General features: G+C 50.7%; 3 protein-coding genes across 3 annotated transcripts; 2 read left to right on the top strand and 1 right to left on the bottom strand.

Annotated features, from left to right (window-relative positions):
- Positions 1–214: 214 nt before the first annotated feature.
- CkaCkLH20_04969 (uncharacterized protein) lies at positions 215–2,737 on the bottom strand (the record flags this gene model as incomplete). Its single annotated transcript, XM_038887688.1, has 2 exons — positions 215–1,632; positions 1,687–2,737. 2 exons carry the CDS (start codon positions 2,735–2,737, stop codon positions 215–217), a joined length of 2,469 nt encoding a protein of 822 aa, XP_038747295.1.
- Positions 2,738–3,832: 1,095 nt separating this feature from the next.
- On the top strand, positions 3,833–10,110 carry CkaCkLH20_04968 (maltose permease; the record flags this gene model as incomplete). Its single annotated transcript, XM_038887687.1, has 6 exons — positions 3,833–3,992; positions 4,049–4,461; positions 4,513–4,925; positions 4,978–5,224; positions 5,277–5,644; positions 9,813–10,110. The coding sequence occupies 6 exons, from the start codon at positions 3,833–3,835 to the stop codon at positions 10,108–10,110; spliced, it is 1,899 nt and encodes a 632-aa protein (XP_038747294.1).
- Positions 10,111–10,872: 762 nt separating this feature from the next.
- CkaCkLH20_04967 (uncharacterized protein) lies at positions 10,873–12,482 on the top strand (the record flags this gene model as incomplete). Its single annotated transcript, XM_038887686.1, has 11 exons — positions 10,873–10,911; positions 10,964–11,005; positions 11,055–11,145; positions 11,210–11,232; positions 11,297–11,315; positions 11,376–11,498; positions 11,573–11,595; positions 11,652–11,689; positions 11,741–11,878; positions 11,949–12,368; positions 12,425–12,482. 11 exons carry the CDS (start codon positions 10,873–10,875, stop codon positions 12,480–12,482), a joined length of 1,014 nt encoding a protein of 337 aa, XP_038747293.1.
- Positions 12,483–20,335: the final 7,853 nt, after the last annotated feature.

Genomic DNA, 20,335 nt, shown 5'->3' with positions numbered 1-20,335 from the left:
ATAAGCCACCAACTCAGACCAACAAACAAAGTATGCGCTATCGAGTGTTTTTCGTGTAGCCGGTGCGACGCAAGACGCAGCGGTTACGCAAAAAAGACAGCAACCTTGATATGTCTCTTGAAACCCACCTCAGCATCAACATCAACCTTCTCATCATCAACGGTAACCTTCTTCCTCCTCGCCCACACCTGTTCCGGAATCCTCACCCGGCCGTCTAACCCAACGGAGCCCAAGCCTCCAACAACCAACCACCTTCAAACGCCTGCCACTTCACCACGATACCCTCGCCCACGGACGTCGGAACCCTGCCCTGAGCCCACTTCAGCCCGTTGATATCAGACCTGGGCCAGATCCTGAACTCTTTGAATCCAGGGGTGATCGGCTCTACGCCCAGAGCATACTGCGACAGGATCGACGTCGGCCCTGCGCCGAACAGCTGTGCGTAAGAGCAGAAGTCGCCCTTGAACGGCGTGCCGTCGGGGTTGATGAACTCCCATGTCGTACCGGTGAAGTGCTCGCTCGACTTGTCCGCCATGGGGCCGAAGACGCTGCGGAGCACACGCTCGCCTTCGACGGGTCGACCTGCTTGAAACGCGGCTTGGATGTGGAACGCTGACATTATGGGCGAGATGACCGGTGGCGGGCCGGGGGTGTCGGGGCTGAAGGACAAGGGGGCTTCGTTGATTTTCGATGAAACCACGAGAGAGCGGAACTTATCGAGGATGACGGGTGTTTGTTCCGGTGTGCAGATATTCTGCAGAATGAGCCAGGCATGCATTTCTTGCTGAAAGCCCTCGGTGCGAGAATCTGTGATGTTGTAGCGCCCTGACTCTGCATTGAAACAATGCTTCCGAATCGCCTCTGTCACGCTCTTCGCTGATATCAAGTAGGCGTCCGCCGCCGCTTGCTCAGAAATGGCTGGTGACGACGCGATATGCGCGCATGCCTTGAGGGAGGCAACGAAGAGGGCGTTGCGCTTGGTAGAAATGCCCGTCTGGAGACCGTTGTAGTAGTCGTAGTCTCCTGCGTCGAAACCCTCGGCACACACAAGACCGGTTTCGTCTACACGTGCTGCGATATAGGCGAGGCAACCCTTGAGCTTGTCCCAACAGAACTTGATCAGTGCATCGTCTCCTGTGTAGACCCAGTAGTCGTAAATGACTAGGATCAGGTAGAGCGAGTAGTTAATGGTCTCGATGTTAAAGAACCCGTCGGTCAGGTCTCTAGTGAAGTCTCGACCAGGAGGCACACCTCCTGGCAACAGACCACGTCCCTTATCGTCACCCTTGAATCTCAGCATGGACGCAACGATATTCCCACGTATGTACTCGGATCCCGCCGTTGAGTAGTATGCTGATCGCCCGCCAACGATAATGTCGGCTGTCCAGGGGTATCGATCACGCTTGGCGCCGTCGAAGACGAACGGAAACTGGTTTGTCTTTAAACCGAAGTCTCCAAGTACAGCTTGGGTGTTGAGGCCGGACTCGTACAGTACTTTTTGATCAGGGCTGCGAACGATGAGGTTCCTGAACCGGCAGACTTGATCTTGCCCAGCTCCAATTGCCACTGAGCCCTTGGCAAAGTATGGGAAGTCGGCTTCGTCGGGCGAAACGGCGAGACTTGCGAAGCCCTCTGTATTCATGTTAGCAGGTCTGGTTAAGGAGGTTCCGAGGGAGCAACGCATACCGTTCTTGAGACCTCCCTGCTTGAACGTCGCGACTTGCGTGCCGTCGATGCAGATCGACACGGGTGCATCACCTATGCAACTTGTACCGACACGAAGCCATTTCCCTTTGAGTATTTCGAGGTTGGATATGTCGGCGGATGCAATGAACTTCGGGACCAAAGTCGTCTGAGGTTTGTTGTAGTAGCCGTACCATTGCTCAATGACCGCCTTGCCGTTTTCGATATTCAATTGGAATAGCATGCCCGGCATACCAGGAGATACGCGGACCATCCAAGCCAGCCCTCCCTCAAGAACCATACCGTCAAACTCCAGATCGTAGTCTGTCCATAGATGGCCCCATCCATAGGCGTTACATCTTTGAGAGTCGATCAGAACTCCCATGTCCTGAGAAATTTCCCATGGTGAGGGAATAGACCGCGCCGGCACGCAGTTCAACTGCAAAGTCCTGGCCCCGTACCCCCAAAGTTCAGACAAGGTCTCATCGGAACACTGGAAATATCCGGGAAGCCTGTCGACGGGGACGTTCGAAGTTGTGGGCACAAAGCCAGCCAGAGAGACACGAACCGAGCAGGGCCCCTTCGTTACAAGCGAGAGCTTCAGCCAGCGCTGGCTGCCCTGCACGCACTTGGCCTCGTAGAAGCCCGAGCCGTTTACTCGGAAGCGGACGCGGCGAGAGGTATCTGCACCAGCCGAAAAGGGATATGGGCCGTCACCCTCAGGCTTGGTGATGCCCGGAAAACCCTCTGAGACTGTGAAGTCGATTACTGCCTTGCCGGACGGTGTGTCTAGACCACGGACCTTCAGGACTGGGATGCCAGCTACGGCAACGCCGTAATCGAGGATAATGTTGCTGGACTCTTCCGAAGTATTGATGAGGGTAGCATAACTCTGAAGACTGGCCGTTGTCAAATGTTCTGGGGACGTGACACTGGTACAGTTGTGTACTCTGCGTGGAATCAGAAACTCAGGCGTCTCGTCTTTCGCAAACAGGTAGCTTGCCGAGACCGGCTCCGGGATGGCGGAAGGGATGTCGAATTCCAATTTCAACATTTCTGAATAGAATTGTCCAGTTTCTTGTTGATAGTATGCGAACTAATTTAGCCTCCGACGAGGACCTGTCGTGGGTTGATATTGAACGCCATCCGTAGGCTCCTCCGTGGGAATCGGCAGACCATCGTCGGCTAGGTAAGTTAAGACGGTGCTTGACTTTACCACTTCGGACGACCGAGAAAGAGACCCGAGTGTTTGAAACTGCCTCTTATGGAAGCGTGTCGTCCAGACTTGGGTCCGTCAACCAGTCCGCTCAGGAACCAAGCTTCTTGAGGCTCGTCGGAACAAACATGGAATGGGCCAGTCCTCGTGGCTTGCTTCACGTCGAAAACAGCCGACACCGCTGGTCTGGATGGGGTAATAACGGGGAAACCACGGTGCAAAGCCTCAGAGAATGTCGTCAGACACGAAATGGCCTTGGTCATGAGGTTGTCGAAGTTCGTCCTGAGTCGTCAATTGCAAGTTCGTCGACTCTCGACTCCACTGTCCTCCATCGCAACCCCGCAGAAATTCTCCATAGTGTCACCCAAAGTTCCCCAATCCCTCGAATTTTCAGTGTGTCTTTGGATTGGCCCCCGTTCGTGGGGCTGAGACTCCGTAAATCCCCCGTGGAGAAATTTCCCTGTCCTCCACTGCAGAAATGGCAGCCCTCGCCTTTTCGGAATGCTCGTCGCGTGTTGACGTATCGCATTGCTACGTACCCGAGAATCTGGCTAGAAACCCCCGCTGTCATGGTTCCTTTCCTGTTCCACGGCAGATGATTCTGGCTTCCCCAGGCCGGACAACGTGAATCCCCAGTTCAGTAACACGAACCCCCCGGCTCCCCGCAAATGCCAAATGCAGTCACGGTACGCGCCCATGTCTTCTCCAGATGTGTCAAGTGGCTCCGTTTTCTGGAGTCCCCAGGTTAAAGCACATCTAATTATCGGGAGCTTGGATAAAGCCTGTGGCACCACTCCGGCCATTCGATCGGGAGCTGGTCTCCGGGGACCGTATATAAAGGCTTGGGGACAACCCCTTTCAAGATAACATGGCTCCATGACACCCTGTGGATATTTCACCGAGGGTTATCTCTGCAACTAGCAACTATCTGCAATGGCGTCAACAACCGACAATGTGGCCTCCAAGAAGGAGCTTCATGCCCCTCAGCATGTTGAGGCCCCCACAAACCTCGACCTCGAAGCGGTAGCCAACCGTCAGGATGAGCAGATAACCTTTCAGTACGTGTGGGAGAATAAAAGAGTCCTAGGGTGGTGTAAGTGAATGGAACCCATAAACCAAACGGTATTGGTCGCTCACTGTCTCCTGTAGGCCTCTTGATCTTCCTCTTACCAGTGAACTTCGGCTACGAGAGCAGTACAGTCGGCAACCTGCTAGCTGTCACGCCATTCCTCGAGGAGTTCGGTCAGCAGGTGAACGGCGAGTGGGTTGTCAGCGCTCGAGACCAACAGATCCTCAATGCCGCGACGACAATCGGCCTGTTCGTGTCTGCGTTCGCCACCGGTTTTATCTCGGATAGATTGGGTCGCAAGAAGACCATCATTGGCGCTTGCATTCTCTGCGTCGCCGGCGTTATTGCCCAGTACTTCAGTCAGACCGTCATGCAGATTTTTGGAGGAAAGATTGTGGCCTGTTTCGGCTTCGGCTTGGGTCACTCGCTTGGTCCCGTTTTCGTTGCAGAACTTGCGCCGGTTAGAATGCGCGGAATTTGCTTGGCGCTGGTGGTATGTCGTCCTTGAACTCCTCTCCTGAACCGTGAAGCTGACGGCACGGAGAACACCATGATCGTGATAGGCCAATGGCTCAACTCACTCGCTGTGTTCGCGAGCGACAAGACCCACTCCGATAGTCTCGCCTGGCGCATCCCAATCATCACACAAATCATTCCGCCCGGCCTCCTGCTGTTGGGTCTTGCCTTCCTGCCGGAATCGCCCTCGTGGCTCATTATGCACGGCAGACACGAGGAAGCCGCCGAGTCTTTCCGTCGCTTCAACGGCCCTAAGTTCGACGTCGATGAAGCCATGACCATCATGACTGTTGCTGTGGCGAAGGAACAGGAGCTCACCAAGGAGTCCGGATCGTGGCTCCAATGCTTCAAGGGCTCCGACGGTCGTCGAACTCTCATCATTTGCATGGTGTACATCTCGCAGCAGTTCATCGGTGTGAACTTCATTAGTGGCTACCTCACGTTAGTCAATCGCTCTGGAATTGCGCAACATTAGTCGCTGACTTACAGCCAGATACTACTTCCGCCTTGCCGGCGTCCAGAACCCCATCGGAGTCGCCCAGGCCGCCTTTGCGGTGCAGCTATTCGGGAACATGTGCTCTTGGCCGCTCATCGATCGTCTTGGACGTCGTCCTATGATCGTCGGTGGCTGCTTCGTCATGACTGCTGCACTGCTTGTCATCGGAGGCATCAGCACTTTGGAGAACAATCAAAAGGCCTTGATGGCTACCGTCAGTTTGATGACAATCTGGGGATTCTTGGTAAGGCCCAAACGAACCTGTTACGTGCGATGTGATGCTAATCGCGCCTTAGTACCAAATGACACTGGGCGCCACGTCCTACAGTGTCGGAGGAGAAACGCCGAGTAATCAACTTCGCCAGAAGACCTACAGCATCAACATCATGTCAGCAACGGCTGTCTCTTGCATGACTCTTCAGGTCATGCCGTACTTGCTGAATCCGGATCAAGCGAATATGGGAGGTAAAATTTGCTTCGTCTTTTTTGGTCTCTCGGTGCCCATGTGTGCGTACCTTTACTTCTGCCTTCCGGAGATGAAGGGTCGTAATTACCTGGAACTGCAGGAGATGTTCCAGAAGGGTGTCCCGGCACGTCAATTCAAGAGTTACAAGTGCGACTGCACGCTTGATGTGCCTGAGAGCAAGGTCATCGACCGAGAAGAGTAGGTAGAGAAATAATGCCGTTGGGATGAAAGGCCGAGTACGATTACCCGGACGGTTATAGCAGCTAAGGCATCTATTTGCCTAAGGAATTTTCACATACAGATTCATTGATGCCCCAGGTACCCAAGAGGAAGGAACCCGTCCTAGGGCAGCTTCCTTCCCCCAGTGAGCGACCCATCCTCTTTGTTTCGAAAAGTGTGGTCAATATTTCACCAACAGTCCATGGTCGAGCGGGATAACTAGGCGTCATATTGACGAGTTGTGCTGAACGTCCCGTCCCATGGGTGCGTGAGTTCGAGTCTCACCGCCGTTAGCAAAATCCTAGCATCGTTACACCTGAGGCTGGTAAGAGTCTCCTAGGATTTTCATAGGTCCTCTGGACTGAACTTTTTGATGTTTTATCTCTATTTTATTTTTTGCATGTTCTTTTTTTTCCAGTGGCAATGACGGTATTCTGTCTCTTATTTTGAAGTTCTGGTGCGAAGTTTGTCGTGACATCGCGGAGAAGCAGTGAATTAAGACTAGGTGTGAACCTAAGACGACCCGACAAGCTGGTACACTACTTTAGCTTCCACGAACTGAGACCCCGCTTTCAAGGGGGTGGCCAGGATGAGCTCGCGTCCGCGGTGCACTTCGTCGAGGTTGCGCAAGGGTGATTAGTGCCTCGTTCCTTTTACCCTGTGTCCTCATTCTCTAGCTGGTAGCAAGACCGATTCGTTGTCCTCGTTGTATGCACCCATAGATCGATTCATGATGACCCGGCGATTCGGAAGAGGTCAGTCCCCTGGTCTTCAAAGTGTGCCGCTTCCGCGGGACCACCACTTTCTTCGGTGAGCGATTGCATGCCATAGCGGCACCATCGCTTGTGTTTGCCTTGTGGCTACTCCGTTAGCATGGAACAGGTAGGCATCTAGTGTTGTTGTCGACAAGGCAGACGAGTCAGTAGCTTTCACCTTGTTTACTGTTCTACGTGGAAGATCCTACCAAAACAGAACGCGCCTGGGGAGCGGAGAATCATGCGATGATTACGTCTGGACGAGGACTTTACGTACGAACCCTGGAATCTGGATGCTGAGGAATCTCCGACCTGTCATGGGACCCTGGGTCCAAGACAGCGGAGGTGAGTCTTCGTGAGGTATAGCTCCCGTTGAACGTTTGGACTGTCAGCGCTAAAACCTTGGATAAATCCGGGGAGGTGGTGTTCGGTGTCCCAATGTGATGGTTGTGGGTTGGATCGTAAGCTCACCAATACGATGACTGGGAATCGGCCAGGCGCCTATCTTTCGTGATGGAATCTTTTGAAACATCTAGATTAAAAACGCGTTGGTCGCAGTCACCCTTGAAAGGCCCGAATACTTGGTTGTGCTGCAGTGGTCCCAAGTTGTTGGATAGCTGGGGTCCTCGTTTGGGAAGCTAGTAAGGTGGCAGGGTTGATATATGCCGGCAACCGATTTCATATGAGAAGACCAGCCGAGAGAGGGCCAAGAACCTCCTTCTTCCTGTTGTGCCTGTCTAATCTTGGAAGCTTCCGGCTGGCAAGAGGTGACGTGATCGGAACCTCGCAACCAGGTTTGTGGTATGGCAAGTAGCCAGAACGAGAAAGTCGTATACTCCGGCTCATTGCTGACGTCGAGAAACTGTCTGAGGCCACTTCGGCTTCAAAGCACTAATTGATCGAAACCAAGCGCACAAACGATTCAGCGTGGCCGAGGGTGCTCTCGGGCATGAAAGACACCAAGACAGCGGTGTTGAAGATGCAGAGTAGCATTGACCAAGTCCCTGGTCGCTTGGGATCTCAGAGAAATCCATCGTTCTCAGGTGATAGAGACATCCCGGACACCAGAAATTGCGGTGAGGGACAAACCGTCTTCAAAAGGTTTGGAGGTGATCTTGGAATTAGGAGGAGACGCTGGGCCTGTCTGGGTTAGCAAGTCCGCAAAGGAACCCGCCCCGGGATCGCACATCGCCGCCTGCCGGACTCTCCATTCTCGAGCCCGAGTGAGTGAACACGGAAGAACTGCTCGCATGTGAAGGCTAGGTATCATCGTCTTTGTCGTTGTCCTCGCACATTGAGGAGAGTAACGGTAGAAGATTTGAGATTTGGTGTGTTGACATGACAGTTCTAGGTTGCAAACCCAGAAGTTCCGATAGCTCGCTACTGAACAAGTGGGGCATTCCGTTTCAGTGGCCGCCTGTAGCACAGGCCTTTTGCCCAGGGCAGCGGTACCAAACCCACCTTGGCGCCCGCGAACGCCGGGAGGAGGGTCTAGGGGGTTCCTTGAGGGTCCGAAACTCAATTGAACGTCTCTTGATCTTCTCCCAACTACACCACTCCCAAACCTCCTCAACACCACAAAATCCAGCCCGGGTGAGGCATTTATCCTCCATCGATGCGCCTCTCTCCTGCATCAATTGATTGGGACAATAACGGCTCTGACAAGTATCATGATCTGTGTCAGGGGCCAGAGTACCATCGCCCCAGTTATCGGCTGACCATGCGTGCAACACCCTGAAGATACGCCGTGGCTAAGGATCATGTCGATTGCCACTCTTGAGCTGCATGGTCGGCCATGAGCCTTACCTTACGATCACCACGGAAACGGAAACGGGCACGGGAATTGGCTCATTTGTCCAGCCATTGTTCCGCTCAGAGAGTGGCCAACTTCCACTTCATGAACGTCCAATGCTGCGGCACATCCAGCCTTAGCCTGACAGGAAAGATGCGACGCCCAGTTGTACGCGGTGTGTCGTATTGGGTATTGGCCAAGTTGTCGCCGAAGAGAGAGCGATGGACTGGGGTAAGAGCGGGGAGCATCCTACTGTCAACCTTCTTTGTGTACTGCTTGGGGGCCGAGACTGGACAGATCCCTTCCGTTTCTGGCATCGAAACTCTCCAGAGCCGCTGCTTTTTTTTTCGCGAATTTTCTCTTGCATATCACATTGCAGCTCATCACACATTGCTGACCCTTCATTCGCAGAAGACCGAACCACGAAACAAGGAACGACCTCGGTCCAAACTGTGGCTGAGTGCCTTCCTTTCCGCCTCTACCTATGCAGGGCAATGATAGAGACCTATGGGAGCGTCGGCGAACCACATGAAAGCACCAGCCACATCATTTCATGATCCTATTCGTGGTTTAGCCCGATTCCATCCATCATGCTGTGAGGTTGAGGCCACCAGCCACACTTCTCCCCCAGGTCTCACCGACACTCCGCAGTCCCTCCGCAACTACAGCCGTTGACAGGTTTCCATTTCGTAGAACGGACATTTACACGATCCCATTGAGTCTTTCTGCCATGGCCTAGCGCCTCGGCGACCTCCAAAGAGCAAGCAGCATGGACAGCTTGAGATACCATTCCCCAACAGCATTGTGGCTGATGCTATGCATCTTGACTGAGGTTGGCGGCTGCCTCACCGGCTTCAACAAGCGTCTTCCCCGGCTGTCACGCGCAAAATTCAAAGCACAGTTGCTTGGGATCGATTGAAGCCCTCGACGGGAAATGAAGAGAGCGCAATGTGGTTAGACGGCGGAGACGATACCAAGATAGGCTTGGTTGACCTCCTGACCAGCCGTAGACCGGGTTTTTGGGTCGCTGGGTAGGGCTTTGCGGCCCGCAGCCTTAAGGACAAGATCCCGGTGTGGTCCCGCACTGTCAAGGGGACCATGAGACCATTCCTGCTCAGGGGCGAACTCCTGGTCGGCCGCAAAGGCAGAGGACGGCCATGTCTAGGTGCGGACAACTGCGAATCGGGCGACCCAAATCTCTACTCTACGCTCCCACCCTCAAGTTCACCTGCCGAACGTGGCTCTTCGGAAGTTGTTGAACGGTTATGCTATATCACTTCCGTCTGCCTTGTTTGAATACCACACTTTCACCGCTGTCAGCCGCAGGAAGCTCCAACACAAATGCTATGACCGCTCTTTGTATAAGACTATCAAGCTTCCGTTACCTTCCCAAACATCCTGAGAATATCCGTCTCAAGTCCTTCAATGAGTTTCTCGTTCGCGATCTATCTGCCCTCGCCTGTTCCTCGTCTCATGAATCCAAGATGTCTCCGTCTGAGCCTAGACCATCTGATGGAAGGTGAGTTCTCTTCCCATTTCCGCTGCCCAGATGATTCCCTTTACTTGAGTTATCGTACGTGCTAACTCATATACAAAACAGCTCCACCCCCTCTGCTCGAGATGATCCTCTCGCCGCTCGGATTCCCAGCCAGTCTCAACTCGCCCGGTTTCAACAGGAAGCCCAGAGAGATGGCAACACATTAGTCGGTCTCTCCCACGGCTCTAGGGATGTGAAGTCGGTCATCCGATACCACAAATCTCGCGCCTCCCAAGCAATCAAACTCTTCCATGAAAAGTTTGGCAAACAGACCGCGCAAGTGCCCTCGGACGCTGTCCAGGAGGGTAGTCACGAGTCCAATTCGACTTCGGGGAGCGACACTTTCGGGCCGTCAAGTTGAAGACGCCGTCATACTGTTGGTTTCTTCCGGGTCGACCATGTCGGATTGTTTCAAGGGACCATGTGTAAGTAAGGAAAGTGTACGATAAGACTTTTCAAGGGATAGGAGGCGCACACATGGGGGAATACCATTGAGGAACTTTACGAGGAAGTGAAGTGTATCGCGAATCTGGTCGTTGTCGAAACACGAAACCCCACCGATTCTACGTTCTGACAGGTTGAAGGTTTTCTACCAAGCCACTCGCTAGAAACAGATCCCAAGAAACTGAGTTATGCTATGTTTACAATACCCAAAAACAATGAAATGGAGTATTCTCAGGGTCAAGGCGGCTCCAATTGCTCAAGTTCGTGATCAATCACCGTTGTCTAGAGTTGTTGAACGCGTTGGTATCAGGCTCTCACCCTCGGGCATAACAACGCAGGGGTCCCCTCAACTTGGCGCCAGTGTGCTGCTCCCAAATAATACCCATGTAGCCCGGAAAGGTCTGAAGATGAACCCGGCGAGAGCATGCATATGCGGACGTGGGTTGATAGCAGCGGCACAGCCCAATCAAGATGATGAAAACCACAGGTTGCGGAACCAACGAGTGCAACGGCGGGGGAAAGAGAGCAAACGTGAGTGGGGTTCAAGAAGACATCCAACACGGGTCTCGTCTCCTTCGGGAAGGACACAAAACCAAGTTCTCCCGCCCATTTCCCATTTCCCCTCTCTCTGCTCATTCCTCCCTTAACAAATAAAGTTGGCAAGAGAAGGCTTGACAACATGAGTGCTCCCGAGTCAACAGCGCAGCAGACTGTCGAGGTGATTGCAGTCAAGTCAGTGAATTGATCAGACTTGGATTAACACGGCTCAGGACCCTCGGACAGACGACGACGCCTCCTCCATAGGAGGTTCCGTGAGTTGATGTGAAGCTTCGCCGAAGGCCTAGCTCTGACAGTTCGCAGTCCGTCAACGATTCTCTGGACTCATTGCGATCTAGTATCTTAGATTACCGAAGAGAAAATGGCCGTACCTATCACAAACTTAGCGACGGGAGTAAGTAACATATTCATTCTGATGTTTGTGAGGATCGCCAGAAGCTAATATTCCTCCGTGCCAGAATACGTGCTTCCTAATGACGAGGTACGAACTCTTGCCCCTAGAAGCTCTTTCAGCTTCAAGTCAAATCTAATCTGTGCACTTGAAGAAAGAGCAAGACCGTCTCGGTGGGTCAACAGGGCGCCAAGTTGCCATCTGACAATGATTTTCGTCTGACACGTTACTAGATATTACTCACCATCTATGGATGTTGACTTGGGATAACGATCTTTGCCTTTCCCCGAAGAAGAACGGCGCCAAGAGAGTCCTTGATGTCGGTACTGGAACCGGTATCTGGGCTTTGGAGTACGGTGAGCATGCCGAGACGTTACAGCCAGTTTCAATTGTGTTCCGTTTTGCGGCATTACTGACTTCATAAATTCAGCGGATGAGCATCCAGAAGCAATAGTTAGTCAACCACCTTATTACTGATCACAAGAGGTGCATAATTAACGAACACTCAGGTACTGGGTGTTGATCTCAGCCCCATACAGCCCGGCTTGTTAGTCTTTAACTGCCTCAATGTATATGCAGTTATAACTGACTGGATTAGCGTGCCCCCTAACTGCCGTTTCGAGGTTGATGACGTTGAAAAGGAATGGACCTGGTCAACTCCCTTTGACTTCGTCTTCATCAGAAACATGATTGCGAGTTTCTCTGACTGGGAGGACATCGTCCGCAAAGCCTATGAGTGAGAACTTATTCCTCCCACCAGTGAAAAGGGGATTGCAACCTACCGACACTGACAACTCATCTGGCAGGAACCTTGAGCCGGGCGGCTATCTGGAACTTCAGGACAACACATTCCCACTCAAGTGTGACGATGACACTATGCCTGATGACTGGAAGCCCTTGGAGTGGACCAAACTCCTCATCGAGGGCACGGACAAGATGGGTCGTCCGATCACGGTAGCTAGTCGCTTCGAGCAAATGCTCAAAGACGCGGGGTTCGAAGCAGTCGAAGCCAAGAAAACGAGGTGGCCAGTCAATCCGTGGCCTCAGGATAAGAAGGCGAAGGAGCTTGGGTCATGGGCGGAGCATTCGGCGATGTTCGGAATCGAAGCGGTCTCGATGAGCTTGTTTACTCGTGTGCTTGATTGGAGCGTTGAGGAGACGACCGTTTTGTGCGCTGAGGTACGAAACGAGTGCAAGAAGATTGGACCTCACGCGTACTACGACGTGTAAGTGCCAGCCCAGAGATTGCCTCGGACGAGACGAAGAAACTGACGGTCGTTAGGTACGCTGCGTGGGGCCGCAAGCCGGAGAAGGAGGGTTCAGAAGCACCCCAAGCTTGATCCCACCTCTCCCTGATACTGGATATACACTCCAGAAGAAATGGCGCATTGGTACAGCTCTTGTCTTCGAGACAACACCGTTTCTCGAGTAACTACAGACAGAAAAGCAATGGAGCTGAACGATTCTTTTGACTTCATGTAATGAGAGAGCCAACGATAAGTATAAACAATGTCATATTTATGTCTCCGCGCCACACCCTCAGATCATGTTCTCGATGGATGCTTTCAGAGAGAATTCAGTTCAGGTGCTTGTTGGAATAACATCCCAGAGAATAAACCACCAACAAACAAGCCATGCAATGCAGCAACAACACCTCTTTAGCAGAACGTATGAACAGCCAGACGGTTCAAATCCTTATTTGAATGGAGACATCAGCACACATAGTTGGATTCTGACGACGCGTGAAGTTTTGATAAGGTGGATGGGTCTCGGTCGCTAGGTCGAAACTCGTGACACCCTTTCCCAGTTCCATTACTTGACTGCTTGTGCAGTGCCTTGTCCAAACCCTTTTCCTACATGATCTATTAAATTTGTACCATGAAAGCGGATGCTTATTGCAGAGGCAACACGCAAGCACGAAATCCCACTGCGGAGAGCGGTAGGATTTTGGCGTTAAAAGACCAGACCACTTCATAGCTAGCGTAAACAAGGGCAGACCAGCTGGAAGAACAGAATGAACCCAAACAGAGAAAATAGACTAGAAAATGCGTTCCTAGGTGTCCAAATACACGATTGAGTCGGGACACATATTCGGAGAAGGGCACTGAACGTGGGGTAAGGCAACATAAGGAAGCCAGGAACTCGGACCGCAGCATATGGTGGACTGCAACGCGACTGTAAAGGGCCTGAAACATCGATGGAAAAGTAATCAGGCTGGGGCGGACGACAAGTTATGGTTTTGCAAGGCAACCTAGGAAGAACAACATTGTATGAATTCAATGTGAGGCATGTGTGGAGAATGATCAAGCTGTGGCGAACCGTCGGCAGATCGCAAGGCAACCAGAAAAGTATTGCTAACAGCATTGAATTTGAAGATAGGTTATGTGTAAGAAATAAGATGGCGGACCAGAGTTCCTCTGCTTAAGGTATGAGGCAACGGGCTGGACTGGGCTGATCGAAAACCACACAATACAAGTTATCATGATCTTGAACATCATATTAATATCAGTAAGGAGTCCCCGTCTCATGGTACAATATGTAATGCATATCATCGCTGCTGTTTTTGAACAGTGGTGCTTCTTCTGAATCTGAACTGTTCTGATTAGTGCTGGGACCTTTGTGATCATATTGTGAAGTGATGGATGCGATCTCTGATGGAGCCATCGTCTATGGGTACGATCTTCGGACATTTTCTGCATGGTTCTCATTCTCATCATCTTGAATCCACGCACATTCTTTTTTTTAGAAGCTGACTTCGATAATCAATAGGAAGCAGAAAAACAACGATACTACGATCAAGAAGATTGATTCTATGCTACTCCGTACCCAACGACTCCAATCTTTCGTCAACGATACCGAAGAACCCATCATACTTCTGAGTTCCACATCGTCACTCGTCGTCAGATCCAACATCAGACGCCGTTCAGAGGCATCTCAAAAGATTGACGACGCTCTGTCGAAGGGCTGGCCTCGGACGGCTTGATACATCCCGTATAAGCTAGCTTTGCACCATGGCGATTTTGCGGTACGTGTGAAGCCTTCCTATTATGCAGACTTGGACTGACTTGCTCTTCAAGCAATGATTTCATACTGGGAAGCCAGCCTTTCTATTCCTTCACGGACTTAAGCACACAAACGCAACAGAAATAATCATTTTCTCCGTTAACGCCGTACCGGAGTTGAGCGCCCCACCCGGAACGGACTTGTCTGAACCTTACTCCGGACCGGGGCCGAGATACCAATCGTGCGGAATGCAGATCGGTCACGTATTACCTTTCTTTCACCCTGTGCATCAACAAAAGAGGTTACGTGCAGGTGCTGCAGGGATAGGGAGTCTCGCAGGGTGGTGGAAGTATCCGTCACTTGGGACGGTTGCAGCATTCCATGCAAGATGATTGGCTACAAGCTTCAAATAACTGCAGAGCCTGTCAAGATCAGCTCCCGCCCAACATTGCCGTGAGCAGCGGGTAACAGAAAGGCTTTCACGATATCCAATTGACTACACATCAAAGCTAACTTCAAAGTCTAAAAAACGATTTGCAATCATTGCACATCTTGAGACCGAGCAAGCAGTAGGCTTTATCAGATCCCAGCGAGCAATAGACATTTGTCCACGTGCAAAAGTTTGACGAGTAGTTGGTGTCTGATGGTTCAAAATGAAGTATGCGAAAGGGAAGTCTCATCGACATGACGCAGTGATTGTAGTCCAGGTCTCACTGAAGTCTTCACATCGCATGAGTTCCATGGCTACCGAGATAATATTTCAACATAATCTGAAAACAAAGGCGCATTTCGCTGTGATTTATTATAATAAGGAAAAAGTCAATTTTTTGCCGTTCACCTCAGCTTGAGTTCACAATTAGGGCTGAAATACCAGAAATCAAGGCGAGTTAGCACCTCACTGTTCCACTTGACACCTCACTATTACACTGCTTTCACTTCTTGCTGTTATAATGGTTATTTAACCAATCCCGAGGACTGCGAACCTATCATTCCGGGCTTGTCGAAAGCTGATTGGGGCTAACTTGGAAAGCCGCGTCTCATGGTAATTACTGCGTGACATCAACTCTCCATCTTCCGCAAATGCCCATGCGATCTCGAGTTCAGCCTTTTGCTGACGAAGATTATGCTCGAAGCAGGTTATTCTCGGATTGGCAAATGCAAAGTAGTTGTCCTCTTAGCACGATATCTTTCTTTTAGTGTCATCTAAAGGCGTTAGTATTGCTTGCTGAGCCTAATTCTTAGCCCCAATTTTTTTTTCCAGCTTTCACTCTTGCTTTGCACTGGCGTTCATCCTCCATACCTATCTTCGTTCCGACTCCTCGTATATGTATATGAATCTCAATCGTTTCGAGCGTATCGACAAGTATCGTTGGGCTGCGACTCGTGGCACTTGGGTGAGTGGGTGGGTGCTTTGAGGTTGTGAAATCGAGCCCGAATGCAAAGAGAATGGGCGACTTGAATTTTCAATTCACAGATCGATTGGGGCTGTGCTGTGTGTTGGTTCCTATCCTTGGATTTATGGACCATAGGCATGGCGGCGGCTCGCTGTTGATTGGCATTTCCAACGAGGCAACGCATGAAGTTTAGAAGATCTGATTAAAAATCGAATCGAGAGGCGACAGACAGGTAATTTCATCGACTGCTGATGAAGATAACATCTCTCTTCTAAACAGCATGTGACTAGCGCTGGGTAAATTGAATATGAGACCTACCGCTGCGGAACGCTGGCGGCTGCGTGCGACCCTCTGAATTGTGTTCTAGGCGAACCATCTCCATTGAGGCGGACTACCGGGCGAACCAAAGCAGAACTGTCTCTGAGACAAGCTGACGCGTCAATCTGCACTTTTTGAAGAGGTCGCGCTGAACTTTCAAGGAGAAGGACGCCCTTTGGAGAGGGGTAATGGGCGGTGAGAGAGTTCCGCGGCACAGCCTAAGAGGCAGCAGGTTCCAGCCCTTCAGGCGACTGATGCCTCTCCTGAGAGGCTGTTTCTCGCTTCATTTACTCACTGCATGCCTAAAATTTGCTCTTCGTTCGCCTCGTTTTCCACTCTCACTGCTTGAGATCTACCCTCGGGGCTGACAAGCGCACTGCAGCCATGCCCTTGTGACTCTTTTTTTTTTCGTTGATTCAATAGTCACGCTCATTTCGTTGCATTGTGTGAAGATGGCCACGTGTCCCATGCAAATTACCAAGGTCTAGGCTCCTTGGATGAGATGAACCAAACCATCACGAGGGAGGCCTGTGTCGCTTTCTTGCTGCCTATTTAGCGACCTATATCGAATTGACCGCGAACTAAACCAAGAAATAATCATTTAGGCCTGGCATTGTAATTCGAGTTGCCTGAAGGCAGAAGAGGCCGAATGAAGTTAACTAAAATCATGCCATGTAAAGTCACGTCTCACGGCTGACTTTACATTGATCGGACGTGAGTCTTTTGAACAAGACATGAACAAACACCACGTGATTCAAGTTTGTATTCCATTATCACTAGGGCTAATTGAAACCATCTCAGGTGCGGTTCGAACAGACGCAGCAGCGATACTCGGGCTTCATGGCATTCACTCATGTTCAACCCAATCGCCAACCGTCAGTATAGGAGACGCGAAGCTGTAATTTGTCCCCGTATTTTACTTATTAAAAACCGCACATATCCACGGTTGATCCTTGAACATACGTCCGCTGGCAAAGCTTCCTAAAGGCATACAGTGACATGCACTGTCTAAGAGTGTCTATCATCGATGTGGAACGATATGAACCATATCACGACACCGGACGTGGAGATTTCTTTACGTTACCTGTCAGCGAGACACTCCGAATCTTGCTGTGTATATTTTCATCTCGCAAAACTTCCCGGAGAAGATACGGCTTTATTGTCATCCAGGCTGCTGATATGGTGCTGTGAATGGGAGAGAAGAGTTTGAGGCGACGTTTCTAATATTTTTGAGTATTTATTACGTTGCCGCTTCCTTCCAAAACCTGCCTGCTGGCTGAGATTGGAGAACTAGGCCTTGACAGCGCTCAAAAAGGCGACACAACTTCCGTTGTCAACTGCGGTCAAAAGATAGGCTTTGTAAAGACCCAACCGCATCTATGATTTTGTAACTTTGGTGAAGAAAAGCTCGCCTTGTTATGATAGGGTCATTTAGAGTGAAACACCCGAGTAAAAATGCCCGAGAGACCTGTAACACCAAGGTAGACAGACAGCTTGATTACATGTAAACCACATTCCTCATGCAAGTTCACGTCGGATTCAGCGTTCAAAGAGTTGAGTTATGAGTATTAGATGAACTGTGAGTTTGGGATGCTCCTATATAACTTCGTCTGCCACAGGAAGTCTGCGTCTGGATCCCAACTTTTCCTTGGTATCATCCACATATTGGTCGCCGCGAGGGGTTAAGCTTTCACTGGAAAGTTTCAAGGAAGTATCAAAATCTCGAAGCCTTTATTATTTCTGAATTCGTCTATATATGGGCGATATTTTCGAATGGTTGGGTCGTTCAGCTCCAGAAGCGCACGTCTAAAAGTAGGAGTGTCTCTAACCCATAAGCTCTGCCGCACGCATTTGGGCGGCTTGAAGATGCTCAAGAGATGGCATAGCGTATTAGCCACTAAATAATCTTTCAATCGTATACTAGGTAACATTTGTGGCCTGCATTGTAATTCTGGCAAGGGCGATAGACTTGGTATGTACTGATCAGTTACACACTAACAAGGCGGAATGCGGCCCCACATCATTTAGTCGGAGAGCACAATCGGAGCCGAAGCATCGGCTTGATTTCCACACAGAAAGATTCAGATAGTAGAGTTTAGAGTGATTCAGCCAATGATAAAGATCATTCAACGTACATCTAAAAAAGTTCTACCATCATTCCCTTCCATATTGCAGTGCGCGACCTTTCGTGCTACACACATACTGGCTGGTTTTGGTTGTTTTTGATTTGGGTGTTGCCTAAGGTGATGGACGGGTACTGTAGCACTTAGAAGGCGCCCTGACGGATAAGGTACCGTACCACTTGCCGATGGACGGGTACTCTACCCTTAATCCAGCCTTCCCCAGCACACCCATACACACCCGTCTGGCAGGTTGGCAGACACCATCGCCTGTGAGCTGCTGCCACCACTGGATGCTCCAGCCCGGTAGGAACATCAATGCATCATCTTTCTACCGCTGTTATTGACTACAGTATCGCCGTACAAAAGACCTTCGATTTCCTCGATAATTTGACAGGAAGAAGCACCTCAATGTTCATTGTCGGCAACTTCGACGAAAGGCTTCTATTCTTTGGACTGCCTTAGACGCTCAAGACATACTCTCGTGTAATTCTCTCTCACATCGTCGTCTCCCACGAAGAAGAATTGGAAACCACCGCGGAAATGAGTGAAAATGTCTCAAACGTCGCCGTTCACGGGTATCACATCGCCTTCAAAACCCTTTTATCAGTAGGGGCTTGACTGAGCATATGCACGGTCAATATTTGGCGCGCTCATTGACTGACCATGTGTTCCCTAGCAGTTCTTAATCTGCCCAAACCCCTCTCGCACCTCAGGAAGCCAAGAAGCAACATCAGCAGCGCATCAATTCTTTTTTGAACGACAACGATGACCCCGTGCCTCTCTTTGGTCAAACTGCCAAGCTCATCAAACGACGCCGAGACGATAAAGCCAAGATGATTGACGAGACCATCTCCAAGTGCAAAAAATGAGCTTGGCGTGTCGTAGCTCTCACACTTTTTGGGATATTGGGAGAACACGCCCGCATCATTTACTTCAGTCGGTAAGTTATCCTCAATTATCAAGTGAGAAGTCTTGATCACTGACACTGTGAACATTAGAAATATTCTCTCACCCTCGACTCTCCCCCTCGAGCCCAGGTACCAGGGCCCGGACGGCCGGCTCGGCGCCCCACCCGGTCCGGAGCCAATTCCAATCTCCCGTTATTTCGGGTCCGATTCACGGAACAGGTGGAGCCGTTCATTCCCGTCTCGCTGTTGCGTGAGGTATTACAGACGAACACACCCTGTTTTGCGCCTTTGCAAGGAACTCGAGGCAGGCCGGGCATGCAACCCGTCTCGGTAGCACCCGACACCTATGCATCAGTGGCTGGTTCCATTGGTTGCAGCTTGAGAGTTGAGGCAACGTGGCTGGGGTGGATGCCTTGTCTCGAGAGAACCGCCCTTCCTTTGCACCCCCTTTTTCCCTGGTCGCACCGAAATTGAAAATTTCCATGTTATTTCCCTTAAAACAAATTGTCTTCTTTGAATCCTAAGGATCATTTCGGGGGATTAATTCTAGTCTTGTTCTTAACCTAGGCCCTGGCGACGGGTTCCCTCGTAGTGAGGAGTTTGCCAAAGCGCGCTATCTATGTTCGACAACACCGCCTCTTACCGGAAGGACAACTCTTCTGTTGGCGGCCGTCATCTGCAAAGCCACTGCGATTCTTTGCACGACTTTTGGTCATCCACCACCCGCGATTTCCATATACGATGTCGAAGCACAGTACTCCCTGCAAAACAGCGACGGTAGTTGTATCATCCCAAACGACAATGCAAGGTGCTCTTGTGAACCTTTACAGCAGAACATGCATGGAAACCGCTGGTGACCAACACTCGACGCCCAAATCCACGACAAAATCAATTGCACAATCAGGCAGCTTCGACAATGAGCCACAAAAGCGAAATGGCTACAGATGTCAATCTCACGAGTCATATGAAAGCAACGCTACAGGAAGAGTTGAAAAGTCACAAACACGTTTTACTCGATGGTACATGCGGCCTTCATATTGACGGATCGGTCCTCCAGCAGATATCAATAGCAGACCTCGGGAACTCCTCAAAGTCAGCCGATGAGACGTTATCGTTATATGCAAGTAGGGGGCCTCAGAAGAGGCGGTGGATTGGAACCAGACTCATAGGGAAGATAACACGAAACCAACTTTGGACACTCTTTAGGGCACACATCTGAACCATCAACATCATGATGCTTCACTTTGACTAGCAAAGTACAATAGAGAACCACTGTATACCATAACGATTCAACTTCATGACTGGCGACATTGAAAACGACAGGTGACTGTTGTTGGTGGACCTCTTGATGAACTTTTAACTGCGAAAGCAAATGGGCTATCCATACGTGCCGATCAAGAAAACATCACTGTGTGGCCGTGTCGCTATTCTCTCTGAGACACATTCG

Source organism: Colletotrichum karsti (genome assembly GCF_011947395.1).
Source record: "Colletotrichum karsti strain CkLH20 chromosome Unknown Scaffold13, whole genome shotgun sequence".
Classification (NCBI taxonomy): Eukaryota; Fungi; Ascomycota; class Sordariomycetes; order Glomerellales; family Glomerellaceae; genus Colletotrichum; species Colletotrichum karsti.
The sequence above is the reverse complement of the archived record's forward strand: the minus strand, read 5'-3'. Positions and strand labels throughout refer to the sequence as shown.